The 18,721-nt window shown below is 33.5% G+C and overlaps 1 protein-coding gene across 2 annotated transcripts in view; it reads left to right on the forward strand.

Moving 5' to 3' along the window:
* COL24A1 (collagen type XXIV alpha 1 chain) overlaps positions 1-18,721 on the forward strand; it is a 357,598-nt gene that overhangs the window by 213,621 nt on the left and 125,256 nt on the right. For both annotated transcript variants that reach the window (XM_031969393.1, XM_031969394.1), the window contains 7 exons: positions 6,944-6,997; positions 13,415-13,468; positions 15,152-15,205; positions 16,612-16,665; positions 17,685-17,738; positions 18,086-18,130; positions 18,236-18,280. In XM_031969393.1, the coding sequence (XP_031825253.1) occupies positions 6,944-6,997; positions 13,415-13,468; positions 15,152-15,205; positions 16,612-16,665; positions 17,685-17,738; positions 18,086-18,130; positions 18,236-18,280 (360 nt within the window). The remainder of the gene's footprint in view (positions 1-6,943; positions 6,998-13,414; positions 13,469-15,151; positions 15,206-16,611; positions 16,666-17,684; positions 17,739-18,085; positions 18,131-18,235; positions 18,281-18,721) is intronic.

An 18,721-nucleotide genomic window follows, 5' to 3' on the forward strand; every position in this document is an offset into this window, starting at 1 on the left:
CCTATTATTCTTGAGAAAAAGAATAACATTTGAGTATTAGATAACACAGGTGAATTTGAAGCTAGCTTAATGGCAGTCTTCAAAGAGTAGTCATCAATAGTTCAATGTTAACTTGGAGGGAGTCTTTATTTAGAGTGCTTCAGGGATCTGTATTAAGGATTTTTATCAATGACTTGAATGAAGACATCATATAAACATATCAAATTTCTACATGATCTGAGGCTAGAATAAACACATTGGACAAATATCCAAAAAGATTTCAAAGATTTCTTAGATGCAGCTTAGCATCTAAGAAAATGAAATTTATAGGTTCAAATTTAAAGTTTGGTATTGGAGTTCAAAAAAACTTTATAGATAACGAAATCGAAGGATTATCTAAATAACAGTTCATCTGAAAAAGATGTGAGAATTTTAAGGATTATCTAAATAGCAGTTCATCTGAAAAAGATGTGAGAATTTCAATTCAATTTGTTTTATAATATAACAACTTATCCTTCCCCCCCAAAAAAGGCTAATAAACATTTTAAGCTGTATTCAAAAGTATTAAGTTCCAGAGCTTGTTGGGGTGATAGTACCACTGTCTATAATGGCCCAGTCAAACTGTATCTGAAATATTATATTTGGTTGTAAGGACCTGCTGGATTCTGGAAGAGGGATTGACAAGATAGAACGCCTCTAGTAAAGGGTAGACAGGATAGTAAAGAATCTTGAAATCTTGCCATCATGATATGGATACTTGAAGAAACTGAGCTTATTTAGCCTGTAGAAGAAAAGTCTTGGCAATAGAAAGAAACATAGAGTCAACACTTTGAAGAGGAAATATTTTTGTACTTCCTAGCCTCGGAGGATAGAACCAGGAATGATGGTTGTAAATTAAAGAGTGGCACATTTTGGCTCAATGAAAGAAAAATCTTTTTAACAATTCAAGATCTATGAAAAGGAAATAGGCTGCTTCAGGAATTAGCGAACACCCTTTTGCCAGAGATTTTCAAGCAACATTGGATGTACACTGTTTGAGGGTCTTGTAGAGAGAATTTTCAAGGAAGATAGGTATTAAACTAGAAGGACTCTAAAAATCTCTGTGGTTCTGTGGCCAAGTACAAAGAGTACTTTTGAAGGTAAAATCCTGAAAGATCTCTGTGTGACAGTTAAGGAAAAAGGTTCACTTTAATCTAGGTTTACAAGGATGAAGTAGGTTTGGAGAAATAAAAATACAAAAGATAGACATTCCACTTTGGAAGAAAGTATCAGTTTCTTAGGGCAGGTCATCATGGTCTCTCTGTTAGAGACCAAAGAGCACTCAAGAGAAAAGCAAATTATTCCAACATTAAAACACAATGGCATAAATTCTTGTTATGTAATTTTTAAATTATTTCACTGTTTAAATTTCATAGCATCACAATGCTATGACAGCAGCATGATGTCTGCCAAATTTTTTGAAACTGTTCTTCCACACACAACCCCACCATCATGGACTACTGGTAGAAATAAATTGATGTTTTAAAATATTTTTTTCAAGGAGTGTGACATAAAACATTACTATTGTTAGTTTAGAAGGGAACATTTTTATTTTAGGATGCAGCATAGACTTAATACCTTTTTAAAAAGCTTTCTACCTAGCATGTCACTTGAAAAAATTCACAGTTATACTGGAGGGTGGGGAAAGAAATCTTAGCTTTCCTAAGGGTGTTTGGCTATTCTTCAATGGAAATATGCATATTTCTTTTATGTCTAAGTGTCAACAAGTTTTTCATTAGCAATGATGGGAAGATAGCTAGTAAATACCCAGCAAGAAAGCCAGACTAATTTTCATTTATTCTTGATGTTTCTGGTTGCTGTGATTTGAGAAAGTATGACAGTTTTGTTTAATAGGATTTTGTGGTATCTCAACCTTGTCAAAAACTACTATTTCACATTTAATTTAAATCTTTATATATTTATTATACACCTAGTAAGTGTTTGTCAGATTGAAGACAGTTAGACTGAGGCAGGAACTTCAAAGTGAGTTTACAATGGAAACACTAGAGGAACCTGTTAAGAGAGGAGAAGAATGAGATAAAAGAAATGCATACAGACACAAAATGGTCGGGATTCAAATAGCATTTAGAACAGGGCTGACTGATTCACATAAAGAGGACAAGTCAATTCAATTCAACAGCCATTAAATCCTTACTACATGAGAAGCACCATGGGATACAAAAGCAAAAGAGTCTCTACCCTTGATCAACTAGTCTACTAGTTGATGTTTTTGTTTGTCCTTCTCAGAGATGACCATGACATAAGGGGAGATGTGACATGAACACAGAGAAGTAAATATAATGTAACAGCCAGGAGGATCAGAGATGTAAGACATGGAAGCCAAATGTCCATGGCCATTTTATGGCCATATTATAAAAGCCAAATTATAAAAGAAAATAGAAATTCTAAGAGGAAGCAAGGAAGAGAGAGAATGTTTTAGAAACAAGGGAAATCCAAACCCCAATTATCCAAAGTATTCCCTTGGTGCATCAGTCTGTTTTTAATCTTGAACCTTCTTGACTTCTTTGAAGCCCATCAAAGACTGTGGCTCTTATCTTCTATTGGATTCTCTGTGTTCTCTAAAGTTTTTGTGACATTGTTCTCTCTTATTTCACCTTATTGCCTTCTCAGTTTCCTTTGCTATTTTTTTTTTATTTTTCAAATGAAAAATTGTCTTGCTTTCTTCCCCCTCCCTCATCTCCTGAGAAAGAAAGAAAAATAAAATCTTTGTTACAAGCATATATTATCATATAAAACAAATCCATAAGTTGACAATATTTTTTAAAAGTTTAATCTATGTTCTGAGTCCATAATCTACAAGGAAGTAAGTAGCATATTTCATTGTGACATCTCTGAAATTGTGGTTGGTCAGTGTGATTATCGGTGTGTTGTATAAATCGTCCTCCTGATTCTTCTCACTTCTCTCTGTATCAGTTCCTTTAGATCTTATCTAAGTCATCCTGTTGGGTGTCCCCCCAAAGACCTGTCCTGAGCTTCTCCCTCTGTGCAGTCTCTCTTGGAGATATCAACCCCTATTTCTCTTCAGAAATGATTCTCAGATCTATTTATCTAGCTCTAACCACTCTCTTGACATCCATTTTCAAATCTCAAACTTCCCATTGGACATCTCAAACCAAAGATTTCACAAGTAGCTTAAACTATACATGTGCCAAACAAAATTCATTACTTTTCCTCTCAACCTCTCACATTTCAAAATGTTCCTGTTACTGTTGAGGGCCCCATTCCCTTTCTAGCTCCTCAGATTCACAGCCAAGGTATCACTCTTAACTCCTCACTCAAATCCTACTATGTATCTAAACCACTGTCAAGTCCCATCATTTCTGCATTTGCAATACTTCTCATAATACATGTTCCCTTCACTCATTTGAAACTTACCACTATCCTGGCACAAGTCCTCATAACTTCATATCTAGGCTATGGCTCTAACATCATGGTTGGTTTTTCTATTTCAAGTTCAACTTTATCCAGTCCATCCATCATTCAATGGTCAAATGAGCATCCTGAAGAGCAGGTCTAACCATACCCTACTCATTAAACTCCAGGGACTCCCTATTACCTTCAAAATCAAAAACAAAATCCTGTTTGACTGAAGATTCATTGCAACCTAGTTCCTTTCTACCTTTGCAATTTTTTTACACTTTAATTTCATCTAAATTTTCTGTGACAGTGGTCTTCCTTCCATTTCTTGCTTATATCACTCCATCTCCTAACTCCATACCTTTTCACTTGCTCTCCCCCTTGCCTGGAACACTTTCCTTCCTGTGACTAGACAGATGCTAAGATCTTTTCTAGCTTTAAAATCTGTTCTAGCCTTCTAGCCCAGTGTTCCACTGGGATAAGGAACTTATTCTGAAGTTAGATATCTGAGATTACTTGAATTTAACTCTCGACTTACTTCAGACATGAGTTAGAATGTCTCCACCAACATGTACAGCCCATGATATATGCCACTTGTCAGAGTTTCTAGAAGATGCAAGCTACTGATATTTCCCCAACTGTCAACTTGAAAATGTGTGAGAAGTCCAACCCATAACTCATGTTATGCATAACTCGACCTTGCATAGTATTACAGAATTAGATCAGCCTTCTACACAGGTAAAAATTACATTCCTGACCCTGTTGCGATTCAATTTGCATAAGCATATGGGCAAGAACTCAATTGCAATTCTTATTTTGTCACAAACACAAAATATTCAGTTGGAAAACTGAGGAGGAAGTTACTTGAAATATTCTGAGAATTTTAATTGTGTGGAGCTAAGAAAAACAATATGAAATTCATCTCTAACAGTTTTCTTCCAACTTTATTTTAATGGAAGCATATTGTCCTAAGAAGCAGACATCTGATACAGTAATGAGACAGTTCAAATTATACTGTTATTGGAACTCATTATTAAGACCAAAATAAACCTAGAATACTAGAGAAACTATGAAAAGAGAATATTGGTATTATGAAATTGTTCAAAATTAAAACATTCCCTTTTCTAAGTTTTTTCTCTTTTAAGTCTAATTCAGCCTCCTAGAGAAAAACAAAAGCAAGAATAAACTTGGAATAACATCAGAATCATTCTGTGCTTTCATACTTTTTATTATGTGTTAATGTTTGCTTTTTTACTTGCCAGTATTAGTACTGTTTTCCATAGGTAGAAATTTCAAAATGGAATGGATTCATATAAGATAATATTTGTGACACCTTAAAAATCCTGTGTATACAAAATATTTTACTTACCCCTGAGAAATTTTGTCAAGAATGAGACTCCTTAATTCTCAAACTTATATCTTTGATTCAGTTAGATTGCTCATATTCTGTGAAATTATCTTCTTATATGCAAGGTAATATTAATTCATTTCTATGTTATTTGAATATCTCAAACCCTTATAGTAGTTTTTTACATTTTTAATACTTTGGGACTATTATTATCTGAAATTTACAGAGCAACCATCTGGTTTGATACTGTTCCTTCAGGGCATAATAAAGTTAGAGGCAGTTCCTATCACTTTATATCATCATTCCACTTATACAAACTCTTTTGAGTGATTATGAAGATTACTTAGGTATCTATACAATGTTTCTGACACAAAATCTGTTTCTCAATAGACATAAGGATATGAGCAAATAGTTTGTCAAAAAAAAAAAAAATCCTTCAAACTAGCAACAACTGCATTTTAAAAAATACCTGCCTTTGCACTGGGTAGTCTAAGTTTCCAAGTACATATTGATAACAAATGTTCTTAGCAAGTTCTTCTTGGAATTTTATTACCTAAAAAAAGAAGTTCCATCACTCACAAGCAAGTAACAGGTTTATAAGATCACTGATTACAATAGGTAATTTGCTGCAACATTCAAAATTATTGTGTGACTTTTTCATAAATAACATATTTCATAAATGTATTTTCATAATTTTTTCATAAATCATGCATTCATAAATCAACATTTAAACACATGTTGATTATTAGCATTATAGTGTGAAATAACCATGTGTCTTGAAATACTATTTCATTTGCCTTTGGATACATAAAACAAACTGCTTTTCCAGAGAAAACTTAATAGACATCCTTCAAAATGACTACACTTTCTTTGGTTTTCTAGACTTATAGTCAAATTTTAAAGATTGATGTCAGTTTCTACACTAATTCAGTCAGAGAGGGGAAGGGGGGAGATAGAGGGAAGAAAGGAGAGAGGGAGAAAGGGAAAGAGAGATATTGAGAGAGGGAGGAAAAAAGAGGGAGAGGAAGAAAAAAGGGATATGGAGAGAAAGAGGAAGAGGGAAGGAGGGGCAGAAGGAAGAGAGGGAGGAAGGAGAGAGGAAAGGAAAGTGAAAAAGGGGGAGAGAGACACACAGACAGAAAGAGACAGAGACAGAGAAACAGAGATAGAGATGATAGCTAGATGAATAGACAAGCATAGAGATATAAAAAATTGTATGATACAGATAAAAGGATGGATAGCTAGGTTGTATCTATCTATATCAATATACATATTTAACTTAATTGAGAGAAAACACTTCCACTTCCAAAAATTGACTTAGAAGGAAGAGTTACCCCATTTTTATGGGCAAATAGTATTATTTCTTAAATTTCTTCATGGGTATTTCCATGAAAGTCCCTGGATTTTTAACCTTCATTTTAACCATCATTTGCTTAGAGTACCCATCATATTTCACCCATGTATGTTGAGTGAAGCTAATATGAATTTAAATTTGTTCAATTTAAGCTTCTCTTAATGTTAATTTTTGCGTAGGAATGCACTTCACATTGAGATTTAAGCAATTTCCACCTGTAACTACTGAAACTCCATTTTATAAACTGGGTTTTCTTGTACTTTAGTTACATTCACCTTTTCTAATCATCAATTCAAGGCAGCTAGGTGGTGCCATGAATAAAATGTGGAGTGGGGAATTAGAAAGACCTGAGTTTGAATCCTCCTTCAGACATTGACTGCTTTTTGTGATCCAAGCCAACTTCTCCATGTCTCTGTAAAATGAAGAAAATAATAGTCTTTATCTCTTGGAGTTCCTGTGAGAATTACAGTATGGAGAATATTTTGCATACCTCAAAGTACTAAATAAGTGCTATCTACACAGCTTTCGCTAATATGAAAGGAGATAACTCATCCTTGAAATTCAAGAAAAGAGAAAGCCAAAGAATATGATTAATATCATTTGGATTTTCTTTTCTAAAAGAGGTCATGGAACTCACAACAATATGATGGTATGACACCTTAAAAATAGTTCTATTGGATTATTCCAAGTTGATAGAACATAGAGAAGGTTGTATAGTCCTGGAAATCATTGGTTGTTGGTACAGTCGGATCAGTAATTTATGCCAGAATGTTTTATCTTGGGGGATCTTAGTCTATTGTACTATATAACATATGAATCTGGACTTCACTTTGTTTCTTCCAAAGGGACTTACTGGTTTACCAGGAGAAGTCGGTACAACTGGAAGCTCTGGTGAAAAGGTAAGCTTTCTACTTACTTTGAGGGCCTTAGGCTAAATTCAAAGATGATTTTATTTCCTTTAGTAAAAGGCATATTGGATTTTATATAAAATATAAGTTACTAATATACTCTAAAAGCTTAAACTTTAATGAAGCAAAGTTGATCATGTATCGATTGCCCTAAAGGCAAGATGTTTTTCTTAGTGAAGAAGCAATCTGAAAATAAAATATAAGATTGTCAACCGAGCAACTGTGGCTTTAAATTTTCTTTGAATCCTTATTTACCAGAAAAACCAGCTAAAGGAGAATGTAAGCTCCTTAAGAGTAGACACTGTTTTTCTTTTTGTTTATATTTGTATTCCCAAGCATAAGGCCTGCCTATTAAGTGTTTAATAAATGTTTGCTAACTGATTTTGAATAAAATGAGGAAGCAAAAAAAATCCCTGATTTTAATAGACAGTCTCTGTTCCAATCTTTTCACTCACCGTAGAAGAATCAAGTAGTGTCTTCTGAGTAAACCTGGCTACAGCTGTGGAAATTTTAATTTGATTAATGAGTTCTATGAGATTATTCCTCTGGAAGTGATTTTCCATGATTTCTCACACTTAAGAGATAAAATAAAAACCAGGATCAATTCTCCATTTGGAATTGGCAAAAGCAACATCTTCTATTCCTTCTTTTCCTTTGATCCCAACTTTAGAAAAGACTCATAGTTAATAACCATGTGTCAATTTCTGGTTTGGGGCTAATACTTGATTTACTCTTCTACAAACTCAAAGGATGGCATTCCCCTCCCTAACCAAAAAAAAAAAGTCTTATGATAGTATCCATGGCACACAGTGAAATGAAATAAAATTAATTAGGTAATACTACACCTGGTTCCAATCACCTACAAGATATCTTCACTTGGATACTCCAGTCTTAATTATAAATCTGGTCATGTTGAAAATGGCATTAATCTTCTTTCTTTCTCTCCAAAACTGATGCCTTTCCAAATTACTACTTTATTTTTGTGGTTCAATAATCCCATCATTCTTTCAGTCTCCCAGAATAGAGACACTGAAGTCAACTTTGACTATTCACTCTGTCATCAATTCCTGTCATTCTTTCACAATTTGCTTAAATGTAATAGTATTCTTATCTCTCATTACTTCATGTATGATAACACCTTCATCCCTCCCAAAATTTCTTTCTATGTATATTCTAATTGCTCATTGATGTTCATCTTTCCCTCCATAGAATGTTAGTTCCTTTAGGACAGAAACTAGAAGAGTAGTTGTCTTTGTATCTCCAGCCTAGTACCTGAAATATAGTAGGTAACTAACGAATATAGAATTGAATTAAGTTGAATTTTATTAAGTTTAAAAACCCTACTTCCAAAACACTGCTTTTATCATGATAAGGTCATTTGTACTTCCAATAGAGTTTGGACAAGATAGTATTTAAGGACCCTTCCAATAATAAGATTTTTTGCATGGTATGGCTATTATGCTGCTACTCAAGAATCCAGAATTGTTCCTTAATATATACACTATTTTTTTCTCCTCTACTTGGGTCCTAAGGCTCTCCAGTAATAACCTACATAATAGCATTTTTTTCTAGTTAGACCCAAAATGTGCTCACCTACTCTCCCATACTTATAAACACACAAACTGAATAACAGAATTAAAAGAAATCTCACTGGTCATTGAATTCAACTCATAACTGAAAATTAATTAAGATATTTAATAAATATTCATCTACCCTTTTCTGGAAGACATCTACTGAGAAAATGAGAGCCTTCTTCCTCCTGAGGCAGCTAATTTGTTCATGACCTCATTGGGAGTTTTCTTGGCAAAGGTATTAGAGTAGTTTGCCATTTCCTTCTCCAGCTCATTTTACAGATGAGGAAACTGAAGCAAACATGGTTAAATGATTATTCCCAGAGTCTGGGACCAGATTTAAATCTCACTTTACATGGAATCTCATCTAATATTTTAAAATAAATGCTGTTTTGTTTTCCCTGACACCCTCTAACATAAATACATCTGCAGGACTCTTCAAGATAAACATCTCCAGTTTCTTCAACCAGGTCTTATATAATAGGACCTCAAGAGCCTTCAACATTTTTATTTCCCTGCCCTGAGTCCCCAGTTTATCAATGCCCTTACTAAAATGTGCTACCAAGGACTAATCATAATATTTCCGATGATTTCTGATTAAAAACAGGGAACTTAACTATCATGGATTCATATATTGAGACCTGGAAGCAGCCTCTAAAGTCCTGTAGTCAAACCCATTTAATTTCTGTGAGGAAATTATGCCCAGAGACTTTAAGTGATCTGTTTAAGATATCATTACTCCAAGTTCAGGGTTTCAAGTTCAGTGCTCTTCTACCACACCAGGCTTCATATTCTTAGGTCTTGAAACATCATCTGATATCACATTAGTCAATCATGTTAGTCGTCACAAATATCTTATAGCATTAATGACCCACATTGTGCTTGTGGTCCAAGGATGAGTCTTCCTCCAATGTCTACTATTCTGCTGCTCAAGAATCCAGAGTGGTTCTTTATTATATACACCATTTCCTTACTCTTCTACTTGGATTCCAAGGTTCTCCACAATCCAACTTGTCAAGATTTTTTTTTAATCTGACTCAGTGTAATAGCTATCCATAGTATGTTAACTATCTCTCTTACTTTTTTATCTTTTATCAGTTTGATAAACAAGCCATCTATAGCTTTATTGGGGTCTAATAAAATAGTAAGCTACACACAACCAAGCAGAGTTCAAGAAAGGTGTTCCTCAAAGACCTAATTCCAAAATGACATTGAACAGTTAATGACTATTTTATAGATCCAGTTGTTCAACTGTTGCCACTTTACTAACATTTATCCAATATCATTATCATCCATCTTTCCCAAAAAGAATTGCATGAGAGACTTTCTCAAATTTTCTCTAAAATCTGGGTAAATTATTTCCCACAGAACTTCCCCATTATACTACTTCGTAACACAAACCCTATGGAAAAAAAAAATATGGTCATTGTGGCAAGATATGTTCTTGATTCAACCATGCAAATTCCTTGGGATCATCATTTTCTTTATAACCGCTCACTGTGTCCCCTTAATAACTGGTCCTAGAATTTTGTTAGGAATCAAAGTCAAACTCGCTGACCTCTGCTCTACAGATTCCATTCTCTTCCAATTTTAGAAAACCAAAACATTTGCCTCTCAGAAGTCCTGCAATGTCTAGCACATCTTTCAAAAATTACCAGGAGTAACACCCTCTACTCCTTGAAATTGCCTCCAACTGCCAAACATATTTTTGCTTTTATGTATTTGAGCTGAACTGTCTCTCTGTAATGCCTTCTTTTCTTACTTCTTTCTACCTAAATCCACTTCAAGGCCCAGCTTGATTCCAGCTAAACTCCACTGAATTTTATAAAATATTTATTTCTTCTTTTCTAAATTCCTGTGGTATTTATGGTCAGTGACACAGAACTTAACCTTACTTCACAAGTGAAGTAAGGTTAATAAAGCCCTTTGAAAGATGTGGAACATAATATAAATTTCAACTTATTAATTTCAATTTATTATTTTATTAATGATGATGATGATGATAATTATAGTACTACTAATAAAATTTATTTCCTAGTATTTCATCTATATAATTTTTGTCTTCCCAACTAAGCAATAAGCTCCATGAGGAAAGGATATCTTAAGGCTGTTTTAAAAACAAAAATATATCGAATACATATATTATATCCTCCCTTCCCATTCTCTGTCTAAAATAGTATTCATTTATTCATTAAGTATTTATTAAGCCCACACTATGTGTCAGGCATTGGAGATTTTCAAAGACTCCAAAAAAGTTCCTCTCCTCAAGCAAATTACATTCTATTGAAGAGAAATAACAGATACATACCCTAAAATAAATGCAAAATATATAGAGAGTAAATACAAAGTAATTTCTAGAAGTATACCAACAACCAGAGGAATCAGGATAGGGTTTGTTTTTTTGAAGGAGGTAACACTTGAGTTGGACTTTTAAGGAAAGGAGGAGTTTTATGAGAACAGGATAAGGAAGAAGTGCAATGCAGAAGTGTGCAAAGGGTCCAGAATTAAGAGATAAAAAGACATGTATAGCAAACAGCAAACAGGGAGAATGCATGTAGGTTAATTGTATACAAGAAGCATGGTAAGATAGAGGGAAACCAGATTGTTAAGATTTCAAATCTCAAATAGAGCAGTTTATAATTAATCCCAGAACAATTGGATCCACTGGAGTTTTTTGAGAGGATGAATTGCATAGTAAGACTTGTGCTTTGGGATTAGTATATTGGCAACTATGTTAGAAAGGGACTGAAGAGGTAGAAAACTAATAGAGAAATATCAATTAAAAGATTATTACAATAATCCAGATGAAGTGGGGCCAAAATTAAGATGAACAAACCAAGAGAGTAAAAAGAAAGAATAAGTAGAAAGTCTGAAATTGAGAAATATTATGAGGATAGAATTGACAGTACTGACAAGTGGTTAGATATGAAAGATGAGAGAGAGGGACGAGTCAACGTTGTCTCCAAAGTTATAAATCTGAGTGACTGGAAAGATGATGGCATCTTAAATAAAGATCACAAAGTTGAAAAGAGGGATCCATTTGGAAGTGGGAGTAAATGAATTGTTCTGTTTTATCTGTGTTGAGTTTGAGATGACTAAAGGACATCCATTTTAAAATGACCAAAAGGGAATGAATGTGGCCCTCAGGACAGAAACCAAGAATGGAGATTTAGAGTCATCTGCATAGAGATGAAACATAGGAGCTGGTTGTGATTGCCATGAGACAAAGTATAAGGAAAGAAACTCTAAGACATTAAATCCTAGAGTATATTCACTCTTGAAATGTTGGTGTGGATAATAATCTAGCTAAGGAGATGAAGGAGTAGATAGAGAAGAATTGGAGGAAAAAAAGGAAAAAGGAATATCCCTCCCTTCACTCCCCCTTTTCTTCTCTCTCTGTGTGTCTCCTTCTGTCCCTCTCCCTCCTTTTTTTCCATCTCTGTGTCTGTCATCTCTGTTATCTCTGTTGTATCTGTCATCTTTCTCATCTCTCTCTTGTCTCTCTCTCTCTTGTTTTATTTGAGTGTTAAACAGGTCATATTTGGCCAGCAAATATTAGTTGACTATTTTATTTGTTGATTAAGATACATTTAATGAGTAATAAAGATGAGTACAAATATAAATATTTTGAAAAAATGTAAATAGCTGTGTTTCTTCTTTAATTTACCTATACATGTCAATAATCTAATTTCTACTCAAAGTTTATAAAAACAAATAATATTAACAGGAATTAACAGTTGCAACTTAAGTAGACAAAATTGTTACTCTGATTTATGGTCAGTCTTAATTAGAATTGTTCCTAATTCCAACAATGTATTCTGTAACCTAATAAGTGAATACCCTAAAACTTGCAGGGGTCCTCAAACTACAGCCGCAGGCCAGATGCAGCAGCTGAGGATATTTATCCCCCTCATGCAGGGCTATGAAGTTTCTTTATTTAAAGGCCCATAAAACAAAATTTTCGTTTTTACTATAGTCCAGCCCTCAAACAGTTTGAGGGACAGTGAACTGGCCCCCTATTTAAAAAGTTTGAGGACCCCTGAAAGGAACAGACTTCTGTAAAATGGTTAATTAGTTAATTAATAAATATTTGTATGGTAAAATAAAATTCGACCCTCATATTTTTCCACATACCATTCAGACCTTTAGAATTCTTCCCTTATAAGGCCTTTATATGATATATGGATATTTATATCCTGTTTACATGTACATTACCTAAAATCACTTCATCCCTGGAACTCGCATCACAACAGACTCCTTTGCCCTGAGGCCTCTCCCTTCCTCCTACCCAAAGCTCAATTTAGATTGCCCAAGCCAACCATATCTTTATTTCCCACTAGACTGCACTCATTTTGACTTTTCCATCATGGCTCTCCCTAACATACCTTCCCCAAAAAATCCTCCTCCCAGTTGCTTTCAGCTTCCTTTTACATGTGAATGTGCTGTCTTCCCCTATCTGACTATAAGCCAACTGAAGCCAAGGACTCTCTTTTGCCTTTCTTTATATTTCCAGTGGAAAGCACAAAGTTATAAATGTTCGATTGACTACATTTGCCTCAAATTATCAAGAGTTTTCATATCTGGTCTCTGAAAAAGAAATTTCAAGATGTTTTTACTATTCTCAAAGTTTACTTTTAGAATTACTATTCTAAAAGTTTACTTCCTTTTTTAAACTTTATACAGGTATCCCAAAATTCTTAGGGTAGAACTTTGAAAAAAAAAAACAGCCTGTAGATTTTAAAAATTGGGAGATTGAATGATATTAGAGATAAAGGAACATTGCAAAAGGTAAGTAAAACACCTAAAGATTCTTCTTTTTTTTTTCTTTTTTAAAAAGGGAGAACGTGGGAGCCCAGGCCCAGTGGGCCCACCTGGAGAAAAAGGAATTATGGTAAGCAGTTAGTGACTTGAAAAATATTTACTTCCTAAGAGTCAATATAATAAAGCCACTCCAGAAGCAAATGATCTTGTCTGGAATTGAAGAAAGGACAAAATATCATTTTATAACCTATTTATATTAGCAATTTTTCCCATTTATGGAATTCAGGGAATTCACAGCCTAGCATATAGAATTACAGAAAATACACAGCAGATGATATCATCAAATGTGAGCAAAGGACTCTTAAAATTTTGGGTAATGAAGATAGGTAAAATATAAGAAAATATTAATTATTATTCTGCTACTGCTTGTAATTTTGCAAGATATTTTCTATTATGTGCAAACTACAGGGGGGATCTATTTTATAAAATGCCACAATGTTGGGTAGAAAACTCTCCTGTAATTCTCACAGAATCATGTAAGAACCCTGAGAAGTTACATAGTTCAACCCATATCTGAATAAAAAGAATTTCCCTCCAGAATTCCTTTCAAGTGATCATCTAGGTTCATCCCAGAAACTTATGATAAAAAACATACTACCTCCCAAAATGGCCTATTCTATCTTTGGGGAGATATCATTGTTAGAAGCATTTCCCCCTCATTTTGAACTGAAATCTTCCTTAATATGGTTTCTGCTGATATTTAGAAGAGCCTATATTTAACTTGCACCCTTCTTACCCATACTAGATAGCAATAATCAAGAGCCTTTATATCTAGGTGGTATTTTTCAAGATCATAGTGTGGTTTCACAGTAAGATAAAAAAAATGAACATTATTTTTTCCAATTTCTGATTTTTTTCTTGCTTCCAATAACCCCTAAGAGATTTTGATTTATCAAAATCAATCCTTGGTGCTTCCAATAATGCATATTTTAGTTTCTGACAATCATTCCTTAAGGGCTTCACTTTTATTTTTCTCCTTGATTATCAAAAATGGATCCAGTTGTTCCTCAACATATTTAGCTTTTCCCAGTTAAGAAAATATATTAAACTTAAAAGATAAGCTACAAGAACCAGCCATGTCCTGACAGACTTAATGAATCTATGTTACTATCATAATTTTAATTCCTTATTACTTTCTTCAGGAACAAATTCATGTTCATATTTTTAGTGTTGTTTAGAAAAGGCACCTTCTTTGAGTTTTCAGAATATGGTGTCAATGAAGTGCTTTTCTAGTCCTGACTAAAAACTATAGAACAAGATGATACATGTACTATGGAATATATAATAACAAAAAGAGGTTCCCAGTATTGTGCTGTTGGTAAATGTTTAACAATCACCTTTTAGGTGCAGAGGGGATGAGATAAAATGTACCCTTAACATACTTATAAATTTAATTGTCATTATTAATTTTTTCTTCATCACTTTATTAAGATTAAATAATCAATAAAACAATATATCATCTTAATTTGTACCATTTGCCAATTTCCAAGATATAAACACTTACACTAAAAATTTAATAGTCATCTCTCAGAAACTACATCCAGTATATTCCTGCCTGTTTCTCTGTAAAAATGTCAATCTTATTTCTATGAACAACAACCAGAGCATTCTTCCCATTGGAAGGACAAAGAAACTTTGTTAAATTGTCGTTTGATTGATAGGGATGGTTTTGTAATATAATTTGTCTTCACTGTTAAGCAACTAAATCTGAAGGTTTTGTAATACTTTTTATGTTTTTTTATTTAAATTATAGGGATATCCAGGGCCTCCTGGAGATCCAGGGCCCATAGGTCCTCTTGGATTACCTGTAAGTACAAAAGAACATTTATTGTTTCTATCCAAAACATAAATATATTCTCCAAACATAGAAAGATTTCATGGAAAATAGGGTGGATCCTTGTTTACAATACATGTTCATTTATAAATAATTTTTAAAAAGTAAATATTTGCTTCAAAAATAAATATTTAAAATTTCATTTCAAAAGTTTAAAAGTGTATCATTTGTAACTCACAAGTTTTGCAGATAAAGAACAAAATGTTTTATAGCTTAGCTGTTTACAAAAATATATCAGATAAAGTTATGGACCTAGAACTGGAAAGACTAAATATTCATTGAGTCAAATGAATATGAGCTTTCAGATTTCCAGAGCATCATTACTAATTCATTGTTTCTATTGGGGATTGTACTTAGCATACGTAAAGCTGGCTTTCTCTTTTAGCGATTTTGCAAGTTATATGTGTCCAACATTCATATGTATACATAAACACAAATGGTCTCAAGTTTAAGGTGTTCTGAGATCCCATTCAACTTAAGTCTAGTTTAAGCTGACCAATTAATTCCTAATGCTATCTCTGGCTAAATCTGGTTTTCCAATTGTATCTTTCATTTAAAGAGTGACTAGTGCTACTAATGAATTTTAGTTGGCTTAATAATAAATCTATTTGTTCAATAAGCAGTATTAAGTACCTTGTACTTCCAAAGAACTATGCTAGACATTGACACTACAAAGACAAATCTAATCAATACTAATTTAACTTTCTCTAAGTGGCTATATTTACTCTCAAATAGATTTTTTTTCTGGTCTTTTCAGTTATTTTGTAGGATATATAGAGGGCCCTGTGTGTGTGTGTCATATGTGTACATATATGTGCATTTATATATACACTTCTATCTATACCTAATGCATATATGTTTGTCATATATGTGTTATTGATACACATACATTGTGTATATATGTGTGTATATCTATATCCCCCCAATCCTTAGCATAGTGACTGGTACATTGTAAGAGCTTAATAAATGCTTCATTCCTTTCCCTTCCTTAAAAACTCTTCTGACTTTATTTTCAAGCCTAAGGGAAAACATATTTTTATTTGTCCTTATTAAGTGTACTCTGTTCCTGGCCCATAGTCCCCTGATTATTTTTAAGTTGTGATTTAAAAATTCACAAACAACCCTTCTAATTTTTTTTTAAATCATCTATTACTTCCATCATGGAGTGATATTAAAAAATCATTGAAATAGGAATTGAAAGGTCTGGATTCTAGCACTAGTTCTGTCCTTAACAACTGGCATGATTTTTGTCAAATTTCTTTATCTCTTAGGGTCTCCATTTCCTCTTCTGTAAAATCTCAGTGCTGAACTACATAATTTTCAAGGTCACTTTTAATTGAAAATTCTGTGTTCTCATATTCTTATGTGCTCCTATTCAGGGTCATGTAGGTACAAGAGGCCTACCTGGGCTACAGGGTCCAAAGGGACGAAGGGTAAGTAATATTGGAATATCCAAGTGTCTTAATCAGAGAAATAGGTTCAGTAGAAGTGCTAAGTACTATGGTCTTGGCAAATGTTTTTGTCATTTTTTATTATGTAATATGGATTCCAGCCATATTATTTAAAATGTATATTTCTGATGCCTCATAGAGCCACAGTAATTTTCTATCTCTTTCTCAAGATCTCACTATATCAAAAAGAGATTCTTAACTTCATTAGTCACTTCCAAATTCAACATTTTCAATTGCTATAAATGTGAACATTCATTAAGCAAAAAGATTCCCTATTCCAAGAAAACAGATGTATCAGGGAATTCATAATTCTATGGCATGATTTAAGAAACCATGAAAATATAAAGGCAACAGAGAAATAGTCAGAATAAATAGAATGAATAGTGAACCTGGAAGCAATCAGGGCTATGCTGGTTTTATTTATTGAATCAATAATTCACCCCATGCTGGAAAAAATGAGATAGAAAAAAATCTTCTTTAAAAAATTGATGAACTAGCCATTCTTTAGACAACAGAATGTTGAACATCAACTGTATTTATAAGATGAAAATTTTAAAAATATTTTGTGAGGGAGCTAAGTAATATAGTAGGTAAATCTGTGATCCTGAGTTCAATCCTAGCCTCAACTATGTGCTATGTTACTTAATCTCTCTCAGCCTTAGGCTCATCATTTGTAAAATGCAAGCATAATAATACCTACTTCCCAGAGTTGTGGGGAGAAAATGAATTGGATTTGTAAAGCACTTTGAAAATCTTAACGTGCCATATCATTGTCAGTTATGATTGTGTAAATGACCATATTCTGAGCTACAATTCATTGGGTGAGGGAATGGAGAAAAAAAGAGGAGGTGGTAGATTTTTTTTTTTTAGCTTAAAGAGCCTCAGTTTCTACAATTTTTTTTAAAAAAGCAATAATAGAATAATAAATAACAAATTTTCATATGTGTTGTTATATTTTGTTTTCATTTATATTTTCTTACTCCTTTGTATTTTATTTTTAGGGACCTAGGGGTCTAGATGGTCTCCCAGGAGAACAAGGAATACAAGGTAGTAAGGTAATGGTTTATTTTGTCATTGTATATTCATTTAATTTCTATATAGTTCTGCCCACCTACCCAACAAAGACAGGTAACATCTGGATAACATCAGAACTGAATTCTTAATTCTCTCTAAGTTAACAGGGTAAATAATATCAATAAATTTTCCTCCCAATCAATGCACATACATCAAAAACAAAAGCAAAATATAACTACAATCCTTTTCACTACAGAGTTAGACACTTTGGTTGTGTTATGTGGTTGTGTGTGTGTGTGTGTGTGTGTGTGTGTGTATAGACATGCACACAATGATGAGCACTAGATGACATTTATATTGAATTTATTTGATATCAATTCTTTGTTAGGGAGAAAAAGGCGATCAGGGGAAAAAAGGTCTTCATGGACTTATCGTAAGTCATCAACATATTTCAGATCAAACATGAATATTCAAATTTAAATTGGCTTTCTTGGTTATTTATTACCTACCCTAGCTTTTTTCTTTTTCTCTCATATAGGGTAATGCTGGAAACCCAGGAGAGAGAGGTGCTCAAGGTAAACCAGTAAGTAATGAAAAATCAGTACTAAGTCAACTCCTAATAAAATCTTGTGGCAGATGGAGAGGGGAGACTTAGAATCAAGAATTCTTGGGTCTTATCCTTTTTCTGACAATTAGTACCTTTGTAATCATAGACAAGTTCCTTGGCTTCTCTGAGCCTCAGTTCCCTCACCTGCAAAATGAGGACAATACAATAATATCTATAGTTCTAACCTCACAGGATAGTTATGAGAACCAAATGAGATGTCTTTAAAAGACTTTGAAAATGTGAGAGTGGGGGCAGCTAGGTATCGCAGTGGATAGAGCACCAGCCCTGAAGTCAGGAGGACCTGAGTTCAAATTTGACTTCAGACACTTAACACTTTCTAACTGTGTGACTTTGGGCAAGTCGCTTAACCCCAATTGCCTCAGAGAAGAAAGAAAGAAAGAAAGAAAGAAAGAAAGA

This window comes from Sarcophilus harrisii, chromosome 4 (genome assembly GCF_902635505.1).
Source record: "Sarcophilus harrisii chromosome 4, mSarHar1.11, whole genome shotgun sequence".
NCBI lineage: Eukaryota > Metazoa > Chordata > Mammalia > Dasyuromorphia > Dasyuridae > Sarcophilus > Sarcophilus harrisii.